The sequence below is a fragment of the Rhinopithecus roxellana genome, chromosome 1 (genome assembly GCF_007565055.1).
Source record: "Rhinopithecus roxellana isolate Shanxi Qingling chromosome 1, ASM756505v1, whole genome shotgun sequence".
Taxonomy (NCBI): domain Eukaryota; kingdom Metazoa; phylum Chordata; class Mammalia; order Primates; family Cercopithecidae; genus Rhinopithecus; species Rhinopithecus roxellana.
This window is the reverse complement of record NC_044549.1, coordinates 185224222-185241649: the sequence shown is the minus strand read 5'-3', so window position 1 is coordinate 185241649 and position 17428 is coordinate 185224222. Positions and strand designations below refer to the sequence as shown.

The window sequence follows — 17428 nt, the reverse complement described above, 5'->3', positions numbered from 1 at the left end:
CCCTGTGACTTGAATGTGCAAAGTTAAAAGCCTCTGCTCCCAGGCCGGGCGCGGTGGCTCACGCCTGTAATCCCAGCACTTTGGGAGGCCGAGGTGGGCGGGTCATGAGGTCAGGAGATCGAGACCCTAACACAGTGAAATCCCGTCTCTACTAAAAATACAAAAAATTAGCCGGGCGAGGTGGCGAGCACCTGTTGTCCCAGCCACTCAGGAGGCCGAGGCAGGAGAGTGGCGTGAACCTAGGAGGCGGAGCTTGCAGTGAGCCGAGATGGCACCACTGCACTCCAGCCTGGGCGACAGAGTGAGACTCTGTCTCAAAAAAAAAAAAAAAAAAAAAATCTTTGCTCTCAATAAAGCTTCCCTTTAAGAGTGTGGACCCTCAGCTAGGCGTAGCGGCTCATGCCTGTAATCCCACTGTAATCCCAACACTTTGGGAGGCTGAGGTGGGTGGATCACCTGAGGCCAGGAGTTGGAGACCAGCCTGGCCAACATGGTGAAACTCTGTCTCTACTAAAAATACAAAATTAGCCAAGCATGGTGGCACATTCCTGTAATCCCAGCTACTTGGGAGGCTGAGGCAGGAGAAACGCTAGAACCCAGGAGGCGGAGGTTGCAGTGAGCTAAGATCGTGCCATTACACTCCAGCCTGGGCAACAAGAGCAAAACTCTGCCTCAAAAAAAAAAAAAAAAAGAGAGAGAGAGAGAGAGTAGGGATCCTTTTCAGGAGAGCCTTAAATCAAGATTTTTCATATTCCTACGGAGAAGTCTGAGTGGCCTTTTTCAAATGGAAGAGGACAAACTTAATACCTTTAAGAGATCATGATGCCACCCCAGTTCATTTGCTTGGATCACAGAGGGATCTCATAGAACCGTTATCTTCCATCTTCTGATGCAAGTACAGACTCCTGTACCTCAGCTCCCCCTGCAGCAAGCTCTTTTCCTGTTTATACTGGCCTCCTTAAGTACAAGGTGTTACAGCACATCCCCACCCACATAGTTTTGCAGGCACTCCCTTATCTTTATGTGACCCATGTCTGCTTTCCAACAACAGCTGCCAGCCCCCAGCAATGGTCTTGGCTGGATCCCCATGCTCTTAGGAGCCCGAGGGAGGTGGTGCTGGGTGCTGCCTGGGCACTGCAGGTAGTGGCAGTTTTGCAGTGCCCTCCAGGGCCCCTTAATCTCCCCCAGATCCTGCCACTTCAACCAACTCCTCCTGGAACAAATTCAGCTAGATGATCATCCTCTCCATTCTATGAAGTCACTCCATTCCATTCCATTTCAGTCCTGGTGCCTGGGAAGGAGGCCTGGGCCAAGGAGCCCGTGATCTGCACCAAAATTCCTTTTGTTATCCCATTCCAATGGTCCTATTCCTGCCCCATCCCTTCCCTCCTCTGCTCTTCAGCTTGGGCTCGCCTTCTTCTAAACCTTCCTAATTTCCATCTAATATCATACACTCCTCAGTAACCTTTGACTCATCCAAATGCTGCAAATTCTGCCCCAAACCTTCCTCCACCATCACTCACAACAGAAGCTCTTCTGCCACATCACAAAAACAGAGGCCGAGGAAGACCCTTATTTTGCCTTTCCTGCAGCTCTAAACTGGTTACATTCCCACCCATTCCTTGCCCCTTCCTACCTCCATGCAGTCCTCCACCGCAGCAGCCAGATGGTCATCCTCTCCACTCCATGAAGTTACTTTCTCAAGGGCCCATCCAGGGGCTTCCTTCAGCCTCTCAGGAGCTGTTCTGTTCTCCCTACCATGATTCTCTACCCTAGTGCCCTTCCCTCCACCCACATTTTAAAGTCTGAGGTTTTCCAGGACCTTGCCCTCTGTCTGTCTTCAATACCTTGTCCCTAGACAGTCTCATCTACTTCCAAACCTTTAGCTGTTAACTTTGTGATGGCCTCTTGTGATGGTTCATTCCTATAATCCCAGCATTTCGTGAGCCTGAGGCAAGAGGATCACTTGAGCTCAGGAGTCTGTGGCCAGCCTGGGCAGCATGGTGAAACCCCATCTCTACCAAAAATACAAAAACAAATTAGTCAGGTGTGGTGGCGTGTGCCTGTAGTCCCAGCTTCTTGGGGGCCTGAGGCAGGAGGATCACTTGAGCCCAGGAGGTCAAGGCTGCAGTGAGCTGTGTTGGCGGCACTGCACTCCAGCCTGGGCAACAGAACAAGACCCCACCTCAAAAACAAAATAAAACGAACAAACGAACAAAACCACTTTGTGTTATGTATCTGGCTTTAAGCTTTCTGAGCCTCAGAGACTGATTTCCGGCTGCCAATCAGACATCCATGACATGACATCCTGCAGAAATCTCATTCTCAAAACCTGGGGTGTCTCCTATTCTTCAAGACCAGTGGCCTTAGTTGGTGTTCTCACCAACTCCAGTCGGCAGCTGGACACCATCATTCTCTCTCTCTTCTCCATCCCCACAAACTTGGTCCCTAAGCTCTGTCCTTTCTAAATCAGTCGTGTTTCTTGGATTCATCATCTCCTTCCCATCCCCTTCCAAACTCTTGGGATCAGTAGGAGTATTACAACCCCCTCCTTGCTCTTCCCCTGCCCTGCAGGCTTGCCCTACTCTGGTTCCCTTTCCACACAGCAGTCAGAGTGGTTGCTTTGTAAGATAGACCTGGTCGGCTGGGTGCGGTGGCTCACGCCTGTTATCCCAGCACTTTGGGAGGCCGAAGCAGGCAGATGACTTGAGGTCAGGAGTTCAAGAACAGCCTGGCCAAAATGGTGTTGCGTGTCTGTAGTCCCAGCTACTTGGGAGGCTGAGGCAGGAGAATGGCATGAACCCAGGAGGTGGAGGTTGCAGTGAGCCGAGATCGCGCCACTGCACTCCAGCCTGGGTGACAGAGTGAGACTCCCTATCAAAAAAAAAAAAAAAAAAAAAAGATATACCTGGTCTAGATCCTCTCATCTTTCATGGCTCCCCTCTACTGACTTGGTCAAGCTTCATGTCAGAGCCCTTCACTACATGATCAGCTGCTTCCTTACCCCCTGCCCATCAGCCCTTGCCTCCTCTGTTCCCCAAACACACACGTCCTTTTACACAATGGCCGGTGCTTGTACTCAGCTATATTTGGCCACCTATCTGGATTCCTCTATTACTTCTTTCTCAATCCTTTTCCAGGTACCACTCCAAAAGAAAATTTATTTATTTCCCACAGAAGTCATTATAGACGGGCAATTTTCCGGTGGCTCTATAAATTTGTTAAATTTATAGATTTAACAAATCTATAAATCCTCTTGCACAACAAAGCTGATTACATGGGCAGTAAATATGCAGTTAATGAGGCATCAAGTGGGAGGCAGTGTAAGATTTATGGAGGCACAATCAGGGTAGGGAGCAGCAGTCCTGGTGCCATCTCTTCACTTCCAGAGCAGCTTTCCTTCCAGGTTCCCAGTGTCAGCATCCCCAACACCTGCACTCCCTGACAATCAGGAATGACTTGTAAAGTTAAAGGGCATGACAGAGAGTAGCATGTAGAAAGCACTTGGCAATTTTTCAAATGTACCAGTAAGGGTTGTTTGTGTTCACAATACCCTGGCTTTGCAGGACTATTTTGATGTTAAAAAAAAAGTCTAGAAAGTCTAGGTGAACATGGTTCCCAAAGGAGTAGCTGGTGGGGGTGGGAGTGTAAGGAGAGAAGGGCCTTACTTGAGTTTCTATTAAAGGGATGCTTCAGGATGCTCCAGGCTGAGGTCTGTGAGCCCAGTGTGGCCCTGACACGGAGGTTGTATGGCACAGTGGCCGTGATGTCATCAGTAACATCACACTCAGGACCTTCAGTGAGTGAGCACCAGCTGCTGGGGATCCAGATGTGGCTCGCATACAGGCTCTCATACTCCCTGTTAAAGAGAGGAGGGCACAGAGTTACACCAGCCCCTCTGACACATGCTCTGTTATGGTTGCAAGTAACTGCCTTCATTCTACTTTGTACAGGTAAGTAAAGTAAGTACTTGCTCATTATCCCAGCTCCTCCACTCTCCTCCCTACCAACCATCTGTTCTCCCTTACTCCTTTTATCGCCAGATGGGGAAAGCTAGGCATAAACATCAATGTGTCTGTATCTCTTATCTCGTCATCTCCAGGGTCGTCACCCTAATCTCAGCCACTGTCATTCCTTGCCTTGCCGTGGTCTCCCAGCTTGCACACCTGCCATTCTCGAAACCATTCACCACTCAGCAGATCATGACATTTCTCTCCTTACTGGCTTCCTACAAGACTTAGAATGGGATCCAAACTCTTGCCAGTGGCCTACAAGATGCTTTGGCCTTCTCTCTCACTCAGCTCCTAAGTATGATATTCTTGCCACACTGGTCATTTCTCCGAAATGCTGAGCACTTTTTGCCTTAGGACCTTTGATTAGCTATTCACTCCATCTCAAACGCTCTGCCTCTGCTGTTCGCATGGCCAGCTCCTCTTGTCCTTCAGACATGGCATAAATATCACCTCCTCAGAGAGGCTATCCCAGGCCATCTAATATAAAGGAGACTCAGCGTCAACTCTCTATGGCATCAGCCTTTTAGGTTCCTCCTAGCACTGATTACTGTCCAAAATTCCCCAGAGCAGTGCTTTCCAAAAATAAACTTTCTGTGATGATGCAAATATTCTAAATCGACGTTGTTCAATATGGTAGCCACTGGCCGCATGTGGCTATTAAACACCTAAAATGTGACCAGTGTGGCAGGAAAAAGACATTTTAATTTAATTTAGTTTAAATTTAAATAACCAGCTGTGGCTGGTGACTACCATACTAAGGAATGCTGGCCTAATATATTTACCATCTGTATCCTCCTCTAGATGTAAGCTCTCAAAATCCAGAAACCTTGTCAACTGTATCCCTGAGCCTAGAAGAATATCTACACATGTAGGTGCTCAGCCTGTACTCATTGTTAATGAAATATATGGAGCAATTTCTGTGTCCTTATCAATCTTCAATAGCTGCAAGTACCTGGTCACCTGGAGAAGACTAGAGCCTGCTTGGCCCCAGGGCCAGCTGACCTTTAGGGTTATAGTTTGTTTTGGCTCTAGGTATAAGCTTATAGTCAGGAAAAGTAAGGACTTCTCCACCCTTAAAGCATCTGAGTCTCCAGTGATTTATCCATCTCAAGTCAGAGTCAAACCCGTTGAACAGTTGATTCACTTTTTAAAAGAACTCCAACAAAATGTGTTAGGCACGTTCGTCTTCCCAGAGAGTTCACTGTCAAATCCATGGAACAATTTCCCTTGCTTCTTCAACTCTTTCAATGCCTATGAAGACAGAGGGGGTAGATCATTGGGGATAATCTATCCCCGGACTCAAAAAGCCACCTTGGGCTCAGGAGGAAAGGCTATGCCTTCAGGAACCAACTTCTGCCTAAAGGAGAAGAACTATTAAAAATAAGATTAAAATAAAACAAAACTCACCCCTGGTATTCGACAGAATAGTACACTGTTTCTCCAGGCACGATCACTGGGCTCCACATCAAGAGATGCTTCATGTTGGTTGAGAGTACAGAGAGGTTCTGAGGGGCAGGCAGAATGGCCACTTCATCTAGGATCAAGGCAGATAGCCTGGCTGACAGGTGGGCTCATAGTGGGAGAATGCCACAGCTTCAAATTAATGTCTAATGAAGGGCCTCACCTGCGGAGGTTGCAGTGAGCCAAGATTGTGCCACTGCACTCCAGACTGGATGACAGAATGAGACTCTGTCTCCAGAAAAAAAAAAAAGGACTCACATGTTTATAAACCAGAAACAACTCTAATTTTATCATACTTATGTTAATGCTAAATTTTTGGTACCATCATTGTAATTCTGATTTTGTTGATAAATGACATATCAATATTAATAATGACTAATATTTATCTAATACTTACCATGTTCTGTCTAGGCCATGTGCTGGATTTTTACATGATTGTCTCATTGAATTCTCATGACCATACTGGGAGGTAAAGACCATTAGTTTTTCCATTGTACAAATGAGAAAACTAAGTCACATTATTTATGACTCTTCTGTTAGACTGACCAGGATCCAGCGACTCTGCCACTTACTATGTGGCTTTAAGCAAGTTGCATAAACATGAGCCTCTTAATCATTCATGGAAAACCCATGCAGACTACCACAACATTCTCATCACCTCCCTCTCCTGCCACTGCCATCCTCAGATGCCAAAGCACATCCTTTCATGTCCCTCAGCAAGGCCAAATGGGGCATCAGCTGCCAGGTGGGAAGTACAGGCTCAGATCTGCTGTGGAGAGAGTCCATTCAAGTGGGACACCAAGCCAGCTCTGCGACTCCACCCCAGAAAGACTGCAGGCCCCTGAGTCAGTCTGGGACACCAGTATGCCTAGAGTGTGCCCAGACACAGTGTGCCCAGAGTATGCACACAGTGGGACTATGATTTGTAGAGAATGAAAGAGCCCTATGAAGGTGAACCTGCTCATAAGGACTTTGGGCAGTCACAAAACCAAAAACTTCATCCTCACATGTCACCCCAAGGTACAGTCTGAACTCTCTGCTGTGTTCCTCTTTAAATGCCCAACACCTGCCTCCCTTTGCTGTTATAGTACAGTGATAACATCTACAGCACAGTAGGGGTGGGGCTGGAGTCCTCATTCGGGACTTTTCATCTCTGTGCCTATCTCCAGATTGGCACCTGCTGTTCGTTATCAAGCCCTGTGACCACAAAGGGATGGAAGGCTGCTGGGGACACCCCACCTGGTTTCCCTGCTCCTTCGCTGATGTAGGGCTCTAGTGATGCACCTCCATCTTACCCTCAGCATCCATGGTCTGTTCTGTGGGGAAACACCGGGAGCACCCACAGGGCAGGCTTCCTGACCCCACCCACCCCCAAGCTTGAAATCACCCAAGGGATGGAAAGGAAAAGGGGTGGAGTGGTACAGGAGGACAGGGAATGGTCCCCTCTGACACCTTCCTCTGGTAAATAAAAAAAAAAAAAATTCTCTAGCCAGCTATTTGGGGAATATAAAGCTATATAAATATAAAGCTACATTTTATAAAACTAGTTAATGTAATTACATAATTAAATTTTGTCAACAAATCCATTTATTAATTAACATAATTTAATTATATAACTTAAAGCTCTCAGAAATGAAATCTCCAGGCACATATGGTTTTAATGGAAAATGCTACCAAACATTTAAAGAAGATAACATCAACAAAATGCAATTTCCTCTAAAACAGAATAGGAAAGAACAGTTTTCAGCTTACTTTATGAGGCCAGTATTACTGTGATACCAAAATCAAACAAGGAAAATATATACATAAACTACATAAAAATATATCTCATAAACTTAGACAAAAATCTTCAACAAAATATTAGCAATCCAAATTCAATAATGTACAAAAAGAACTGTATACTATGACCAAGTGGGATTTGTTCTAGGTATGCAGGGCTGGTTCAACATTTGAAAATCAGTTAATGTAATTTACCATGTCAATAAAGTAAAGAATAAAATCATAAATCATATCAATTGACACAGAAAAAGGATTTACCACATCCATTCATTATGAAAAATAGGACAAAACAGGCCTGGTGCAGTGGCTTATGCCTGTAATCCCAGCACTTTGGGAGGGTGAGGCAGGTGGATCACCTGAGGTCAGGAGTTCGAGATCAGCCTGACCAACATGGTGAAACCCAGTCTCTACTAAAAATAGAAAAATTAGCTGGGTGTGGTGATGCATGCCTGTAATCCCAGCTACTTGGGAGGCTGAGGCAGGAGACTTGCTTGAACCTGGGAGACGGAGGTTGCAGTGAGCCGAGATCACGCCATTGCACTCCAGCCTGGGCAACAAAGCAAGACTCCATCTCAGAAAAAAAAAAAAAGAAAAGAAAAAGAAAAACCAAGACAGAACCAAAAACTCTCTGCAAGTTAAGAGCAGCAGGGAGTTACCACAACTTCATAAAGACCATCTACAAAAAACCTACAGCTAACATCTTACTTAATGGTGAAGGACTGAATGCTTCCTCTCCAAGATCAGGAACAGGCAAAAATGTACACTCTTATCACTCCTATTCAACATACTACTGAAAGTTCTAGCCACTGTAATAAGGCAAGCAAAAAAAGTAAAAGAAATACAGATTATAAAGGAAGTAGTAAAACTTGCCCTATATGCAAATGACATGATACGCTATGTAGAAAAATCCCACAGAATCTTAAAAAAAAAATCTAAAACTAGGCCAGGCACGGTGGCTCACGCCTGTAATCCCAGCACTCTGGGAGGCCGAGGCAGGCGGATCACCTGAGCTAAGGAGTTCGAGACCAGCCTGACCAACATGGCAAAACCCCATCTCTACTAAAAATACAAAAATTAGCTGGGCGTGGTGGTGCACGCCTGTAATCTCGGCTATTCATGAGGCTGGGGCAGAAGAATCGCTTGAACCCAGGAGGTGGAGGTCGCAGAGAGTTGAGATTGCACCACTGCACTCTAGCCTGGGCAACAGAGCAAGACTCCGTCTCAACAACAAAATTATATTTCTATATACCAGCAACAAACACATATACAGACATTAAAATTATAATCACTGAAAAAAATAGGTGTAAATCTAACAAAATATATTCAGGTTTGTACAGGGAAAACTCCACAATGCTAAATGAAGTCAAAGAAGATTTAAATAAATGGAGAGACATACTGTGTTCATGCATTAGAAGATTCAACAGTTAAGATGCCAGTTCTCCCCCAAATTGATATATAGGTTTAATGCAATTCCTATCGATAGTCCAGCAAGTTTTTTGTTAACATAGATAAGTTTTTCCTAAATTTTATAAGAAAAGTCAAAGGAACTAGAATACCTAAAAGGAGGGGGAGGGGTTTCAAGATAGCTTACCAGAAGCATGTCATGCTTACCTCCTCCACTTAGAAGAACCGGAATCATGTATATACAGTCACACTTTGAATACATTATCCAAAAGAGAACACTGGAACTCAACAGAAAAGTTACAGGAAACACCAAAAGCAAGGAAGGAGGAGGAGAGGCAGACTGCTTGGCTAGGATCAGCTGGCAGCCAAGAATGACTTCTCAACATAGGGAAAGAGTAAGTGAGAGACTTCCAGTGGCCCTCATTCCCACCACGGAATCATGCAATCCTGGCCGCGAGAGAGTTCCTCAACCCTCCTAAGTCCTGAAAACATACATAGGGAGCTGCCAGGAGAATGGGGAACAAAATTGTCCCAAGAAGGGAACTCATGCTGGGTCCCATACTTTTTCTGAGACCCAAACAGTTACAGCAAGGCACCATTTTAAATCCTAGTCTTTGGCAGATGCACATGCTATTCTGGTGGCCAGCAGCACCATTAGAGAAACTCAAGCTATTGCTGCTGAGACTAGGGCACAAATGGGGAATGAACTCCCACAGCTGAGACTCAGAATCAAGTGAGGCATGGGCTGCAGCTCTCAATGCTGGGAAGTGAGTGCTGCCAGAACTGAGACTGGGATGAAAACAGGCACAAGCTGCCACTGGGGCTTAGTCACAAGCTGGTTGGGGGCTCCTGCAGCAAGGTAAGGGCTCAAGCTAGGTGTGGCCGGCTGCTGCCAGGGCTGGGGGGTAAGCCCCGCCAGGGCCGAAGCATGAGACAGGTACATGTTCCCCACCTACTGGCCCAGGCTGTAGCCACAGAGGTCAGCCCCACCCTCTCCAGTGGGAGGACCTCAGCATGGCTACTACAACTCCTCACCCATGCATTCCACCTGAGACCTGAGGATTGCCCTGACCCCTACCCACCATGACTGGTGCCTGCTCCCACTTTGAAGGGCCTGAGTACAAGCTCACCCAACCCAGCTTCACTCCCTTCTCTGAGACACAGCACATAGCCCACGGCCTTGGAGGGTGACAAGGGCACCTTGGGTACCTGAGTACTCCTTCTGGGGTCCTGAGGTTGGGTCTAAACTCTCAGCTGCCATCACGTCAGCTGGCAAGTACCACCTGCAGTCCTGGAGACTGGCCTACACAGCCCATCACACCCACTGCCATCATAAAAGGACAACTCTTAGAACTCAGATAATTATCCTGCCACTGCTACTGCCATCACTTGTGCCATGCTAGCTGTCTAGGGCCCCAAGAACCCTCTTGCCTGCCCAGTCCACCACTACCACTGCCAGCAAGCAAGTCATGTGGAGGCCCAAGAATCAACGTGCTGGTAACCACCAACACCAGCGCCAGCATACCCAACCCTGGGACACAAGGATAGGCATACTCAGACCACCAGTGCCAAAATTGGGGCCTGTAGACTGGCCCACCTGGCATCCCACAGCACAACTTCACCACAGACTCCAATAACTGTACCCTAACCCACTGATGAAATCACAGATACTACTAATGCTGCAGCCAAAGTACCCAGAATAAAAGCAAAAATGGGCCAGGCACAGCGGCTCACACCTGTAATTCCAGCACTTTGGGAGGCAGAAGTGGGCGGATCACAAGGTCAAGAGATCAAGACCATCCTGGCTAACATGGTGAAACCCCATCTCTACTAAAAATACAACCATTAGCTGGGCATGGTAGCGTGTGCCTGTAGTCCCAGCCACTCAGGAGGCTGAGGCTGGAGAATTGCTTGAACCCGGAAGGCGGAGGTTGCAGTGAGCTGAGATTGTACCATTGCACTTCAGCCTGGCAAGAAAGCAAGACTCCATTTCAAAAAAATAAATAAATAAAAATAAATAAATAAAAGCCAAATGCTATAGCCAATGAACACTGCATGTACATCTTCAGGAAAACGTCCTCCCTATGGAAGTAAACTCAAAACTGGGAAGAAGAAACTGTTATAACAGATGTACAGATACCAATATAAGAACACAAGAAACATGAAAAAGTAAGGACATATGACATCTCCAAAGGAACACAATTCTCCAGCAATAGACCTTAATCAAAAAGAAATTTTTGAAATCCCAGAGAAGGAATTAAAAATATTGATATTTAAGAAGCTCAGTGGGATACAAGAGAATTTGGAAAAACAATAAAAAGAAATCAGAAAAACAATTCAGAATATAAATGAGAAATTTCCAAAGAGAGAGATATTTTTTAAAAGAACCAAATAGAAATTCTGAAACTGAACACTCATTGAAAGAAATACAAAATACATTTGAAAGCTTCAACAATAGACTAGATCAAGCAGGAGAAAGAATCCCAGAACTTGAAGACAGGTCTTTTGAAATAATCCACTCAAAAGTTTTTGAAAAGAATGAGCAAAAGCTTCGTAACATTTGAGATAACACAAAGCAATTGAATTTATTTAGTGTCAGTGTCCCTAAGGGGAAAGAAAGAACAAAAGGACTAAAAAGCCTATTTAACCAAATAATATATTAAAACATCCTATGTCTAGCAAGATATTTACACATCTAGTTACAGGAGGCTCATGATGTCCAGAGAGATACAATGTAAAATGGACATTATAGTTAGACTGAAGTCAAAGATAAAGAGCAAATCCTAAAAACAGCCAGAAAAAAAGCATCCAGTCTGATGGAAACCCCATCAGTGGATTTCTCAGCAGAAATTGCACAGGCCAGAAGAGAATAGAATGATATATTCAAAGTGCTGAAAGGAAAAAAAGAAAAACCCGCTAGCCAAGAATATTATATCTGGCAAAATCATCCTTCATAAATCAAGGTGAAATAGTCTTTACCAGACAAACAAATGTTGAGGGAATTTGTTACCACTAGACCAGACCTACAAGAAATGTTCAAGGGAGTCCTAAACCTGGAAGTGAAAGAATAACATTTACCATTATGAAATCACATGAAAGTATAAAACTCACTGGTAAAGCAGTCACACAAAGGAGGAAGAGAAAGGACTCAAATGGTACCGCTACAGAAATCCACCAAAACACAATGAACAATAGGAGAAAAAGAAAAAACTAAATAATATGTAAAACAAACAGAAAAAAATTTAACAATATGACAGGAAAAAAAACCTCACATATCATGAATAACCTTGAATATAAATGGATTAAATTCTCCATTTAAAAGATATAAAACGACTGAATAAATGGAAAAAAAAGTTCCAGCTATATGCTGCCTACATGAAATTCACCTTACCAGTAAAGACATATATGGGGTTAAAGGGATGGAAAAATATATTCCACACAAATGAAAACCAAAAGCAAGGAGGAGTAGCTATACTTATATCAAATAAGATAGACACTTCAAGTTAAAAGCAATTAAAAAGAGACAAAGAAGGTTACTATATAGTGATAAATGGATCAATCCAGCAAGAAGATACAACAATTCTAAATATATATGCAGCCCATACTGGAGCACCCAGAGTCTTAAAGCAAATACTACTACCGCTAAAGAGAAAGACTGCAATATAATGATTGGGGACGGGGGACTTTAACACTCCACTCTCAGCATTAGACAGATCATCTGGACAGAAAATCAACAAAGAAACATTGTAGTTAAACTGGACTTTAGACCAAATGGACCTAAAAGATATTTACAGAATATTATATCCAACAACTGCAGAATATATATTCTTTTCATCAGCCTATGGAATATTCTCCAAAATAAACCATATGTTAGGTCACAAAACAAGTGTTAATAATTTTTTTTTTTTTTTTTTTGAAACAGAATCTAGCTCTTGTCACCCAGGCTGGAGTGCAGTGGCATGATCTCAGCTTACTGCAAACTCCGCCTCCCGGGTTCAAGCAATTCTCCTGCCTCAGCCTCCTGAGTAGCTGGGATTACAGCCACGTGCCACCTTGCCTGGCTAATTTTTTTTTTTTTTTTTTTTTTTTTGGATTTTTAGTAGAGATGGGGTTTCAGGGTTTCATCGTGTTAACCAGGATGGTCTCAATCTCCTGACCTCATGATCCACCCGTTCTGGCTTCCCAAAGTGCTGGGATTACAGGCGTGAGACACTGTGCCCGGCCAACAAATTTTTAAAAATCAAAATCCTATCAAGTATCTTCTCAGACCACAATGGAATAAAACTAGAAATAAATATCCAGAAAAACGTAAACCGGTCTAAAGTCCAGTTTAAGTACATGAAAATTAAACAACATAATCTTAAATGGCCATTGGGTCAACAAAGAAACTAACATGGAAATTTTAAAATTTCTTGAAACAAATAAAAATCGAACACAACATAGCAAAATCTGTGGGATACATCAAAAGCAGTAATAAGAGGGACATTTATATCAATAAATGCTTACATTGAAGAAATAGAAAGATTAAAATTAATAATCTAAAAATGCACCTCAAGGAACTGGAAAAGCAAGAACAAAGCAAACCTAAAATTAGAAGAAAAAAGGAAATAATAAAGATCAGAGCAGAATAGAGACTAAAAAAATACAAAGGGTCAAGAAAATGAAAAAAAAATTATTCAAAAAGATTAACAAAGTTGATCTTAAAACCACTAGCTAGACTAAACAAGAAGAGAGGAAACCCAAATAAAGAATATCAGAAATTAAAAAGGAAATGTTACAACTGATACCACATAAAATCATCAGAGACTGTTATGAACAACTATAGGCTGACAAACTGGAAAACCTAGAAGAAATGGATAACTCCTGGACACATACAACCTACCAAGATTGAATCAGGAAGAAAAAGAAAACCTTAATGATGGATAATGAGTAGCAAGATTGAATCATTAATAAGAAGTCTCCCACCAAAAAAATCCCAGGATCAGATGGATTAACAGCTGAATTCTACCAAAAATATAAAGAAGAACTAATATCAATCCTCCTGAGACTGTTGCAAAAATCAGAGACAAACGGGACTGTATTAAACTAAAAAGCTTCTGCACACCAAAGGAAACAATCAGCAGAGTAAAGAGACAATCCATTGAATGGGAGGAAATATTTGCAAACTATTCATCCAACAACAGAGTAATATCCAGACTATACAAAAAACTCAAATAACACTAAAAAAACAAAACCCCAAAAGTGGGCTAAGGACATGAGTAGACATTTCTCAAAAGAAGATATACAGGCCGGGCGCGGTGGCTCATGCCTGTAATCCCAGCACTTTGGGAGGCCGAGGCAGGCAGATCACGAGGTCAGGAGATCGAGACCATCCTGGATAACATGGTGAACCCTGTCTTTACTAAAAATACAAAAACAATTAGCCGGGCGTGGTGGCACATGCCTGTAGTCCCAGCTACTCAGGAGGCTGAGGCAGGAGAATGGCATGAATCTGGGAGGTAGAGCTTGCAGTGAGCCAAGATCACGCCACTGCACTCCACACTCCACCCTGGGCAACAGAGCGAGACTCCGTCTCAAAAAAAAAAAAAAAATACATATACACACACACACACACACACACACACACACACACACAAATGGCTGACAGATATATGAAAAAATGCCCAATATCACTAACCATCAGAGAAATGCAAATTGAAACCTCAGTGAGATGTCATCTTACCCCAGGTCAGAAAGGCTATTTCTAAAAAGACAAAAAATAACAAATGTTGATGAGGATGCAGAGAAAAGGGAACTCTTACACACTGTTGGTGGGAATGTAAACTATTACAGCCACTATGTAAAACAGTATGGAGATCTCTCAAAAAACTAAAAATAGAATTAACATTCCATTCAGCCATCCCACTACTGGGTATCTACCCAAAGGAAAATAAATCAATATGTCAAAGGGAAACCTCCCCTTTCATGTTTATTGCAGCACTATTCACAATAGCAAAGATAAGGAATCAACCTAAGCATCCATAATGGATGAATGGATAAAGAAAATGTGGTACATATACACAATGGAGTACTATGTATTCCCTCATAAAAAGAAAGGAATCATGTCATTGGCAGCAATGTGAATTGAACTGTATCTTAAGTGAAACAAGCCAGACACAAAAAGACAAATATCATATGTTCTCACTTATATGTGGGAGCTAAACGATTTTATCATACAGAGGTAGAGAGTGAAAAGACAGATAACAGAAACTGGGAAGAGTGAGTGGGTGGGAGTGGGGAAGGAAGAAGAGAAGTAGGTTAAATGGTAAAAACATACAGTTAGATAGAAGTGGCCGGGCGTGGTGGCTCGCACCTGTAATCCCAGCACTTTGGAAGGCCAAGGGGGCAGATCACTTGAGGTCAGGAGTTCAAGACCAGCCTGACCAACATGGTGAAATCCCGTTTCTCCTAAAAATACAAAAATTAGCTGGGCATGGTGGCACAAGCCCATAGTCCCAGCTACTTGGGAGGCTGAGGCAGGAGAGTCACCTGAATCTGGGAGGCAGAGGTTGCAGTGAGCTGAGATGGTGCAATTGCACTACAGCCTGGGCAACAGAGTGAGATTCCGTCTCAAAAAAATAAAACAAAACATATAGTTAGAAGGAATAAATTCAATGCCTGATTGCAGAGTAGGGGTTTTTTTGTTTTGTTTTGTTTTGTTTGAGACAGAGTCTCGCTCTGTCACCCAGGCTGGAGAACAGTGGCGCAATCTTGGTTCACTGCAAGTTCCACCTCCCAGGTTCATGCCATTCTCTTGCCTCAGCCTCCTGAGTAGCTGGGACTACAGGTGCCCGCCACCACGCCTGGTTAATTTTTTATATTTTTAGTAGAGATGGGTTTTCACCGTGTTAGCCAGGATGGTCTTGATCTCCTGACCTCGTGATCCACCCGCCTCAGCCTCCCAAAGTACTGGGATTACAGGTGTGAGCCACCGTGCCCAGCCAAAAGTAGGGCTATCTATAGTCAACAAAAATGTATTGTACTCAGGTGATGACTCTCCTAAGTACCCTGACTTTATCACTACACATTATATACATGTAACAATATTTCACATTTACCCCGTGTGAAATAAAGAAAATAGAAAACAAAGCTGGGCGCAGTGTCTCACGCCTGTAATCCCATCACTTTGGGAGGCCAAGGCGGGGCGGATCATGAGGTCAGGAGATCGAGACTATCCTGGCTAATCACGGTGAAACCCCATCTCTACTAAAAATACAAAAAATTAGCTGAATGTGGTGGCACGTGCCTGTAGTCCCAGCTACGGGGGAGGCTGAGGCAGGAGAATCACTTGAACCTGGAAGGCAGAGGTTGCAGTGAGCTGAGATTGCACCACTGCACTCCAGCCTGGATGACAGAGCAAGACTCCATCTCAAAAAAAAAAAAAAAAAAAAAAGAGAGAGAGAGAGAGAGAAAGAGAGAGAGAGAGAGAGAGAGACAGAAAGAAAGAGAAAAAGAAAGAAGAAAGAAGAAAAGAAAGAAAGAAAGAAGAAAGAAAGAAAGAAGAAAGAAAGAAAGAAAGAAGAAGAAAGAGAAGGAAGGAAGGAAGGAAGGAAGGAAGGAAGGAAGGAAGGAAGGAAAGAAAGAAAGAAAGAAAGAAAGAAAGAAAGAAAGAAAGAAAGAAAGAAAGAAAGAAAGAAAGAAAGAAAGAAAGAAAGAAAGAAAACAAAGAAACTAGAATAACTAAAACCATTTTAATTATAAAGTGAGAGGAATCAATCTACCCAATTCCAAGACTTACAGTAATTAAAGCTATGTAGTATTGGCAAAGGAATAGACCCAAGATAAATGGAACAGAATAGAGATTCCAGAAATAAATCCACACAAATGTGCTCAACTGCTTTTTGATAATTCCAGACAAAAGTAATCCTAAAATCCAACAGGATTTTAGGCCCGGCATGGCAGCTCACACCTGTAATCCCAGAACTTTGGGAGGCCGAGGCAGGTGAATCACTTGAGCTCAGGAGTTAGAGACCAGCCTGGGCAATATGGCAAAACCCCATCTCTATAAAAAAATACAAAAATTAGCCAGGTATGGTGGTCCCAGCTAATACAATCCCAGCTACTTCGGAGGCTAAGGTGGAAGGTCACCTGAATCCAGGAGGTTGAGACCATAGTGAGCTGTGATTGAGGCATTACACTCTAGCGTGGGTGACAGAGTGTGACCATGTCTCAAAAAAAAAAAAAAAAAAAAAAAAAAAGGCTTTAAACAAGTAATACTGGAACAACTGGATATCTGCAGGAAAAAAAAAAAAAGAACCTCAATCTAAACCTCACACCTTATGCACAAAAATGTAAAATACAAAACTCTAAAACTTTTAGGAAAAAAACAGGAGAAAATCTTCAGGGCTGGGCAAAAAGTTCTTAGACCTGACACCAAAAGCAAAATCCATAAAAGAAAAAACATGGCCGGGCGCGGTGGCTCAAGCCTGTAATCCCAGCACTTTGGGAGGCCGAGACGGGCGGATCACAAGGTCAGGAGATCGAGACCATCCTGGCTAACACGGTGAAACCCCGTCTCTACTAAAAGATACAAAAAACTAGCCGGGCGAGGTGGCGGGCGCCTTGTAGTCCCAGCTACTCGGGAGGCTGAGGCAGGAGAATGGCGTAAACCCGGGAGGCGGAGCTTGCAGTGAGCTGAGATCCGGCCACTGCACTCCAGACTGGGAGACAGAGCCAGACTCCGTCTCAAAAAAAAAAAAAAAAGAAAAAGAAAAAAACATGATTTTATTTTA

General features: G+C 43.5%; 1 protein-coding gene across 1 annotated transcript in view; it reads right to left on the bottom strand.

Annotated features, from left to right (window-relative positions):
• The window catches only part of IL20RB (interleukin 20 receptor subunit beta), a 47939-nt gene that overhangs the window by 24519 nt on the left and 5992 nt on the right, over nucleotides 1-17428 (bottom strand). Inside the window, exons 2-3 of the mRNA XM_010364814.2 lie at nucleotides 5421-5547; nucleotides 3669-3859 (exon numbers count right to left, since the gene is read on the bottom strand). Coding sequence (XP_010363116.1) covers nucleotides 3669-3859; nucleotides 5421-5547 — 318 coding nt within the window. The remainder of the gene's footprint in view (nucleotides 1-3668; nucleotides 3860-5420; nucleotides 5548-17428) is intronic.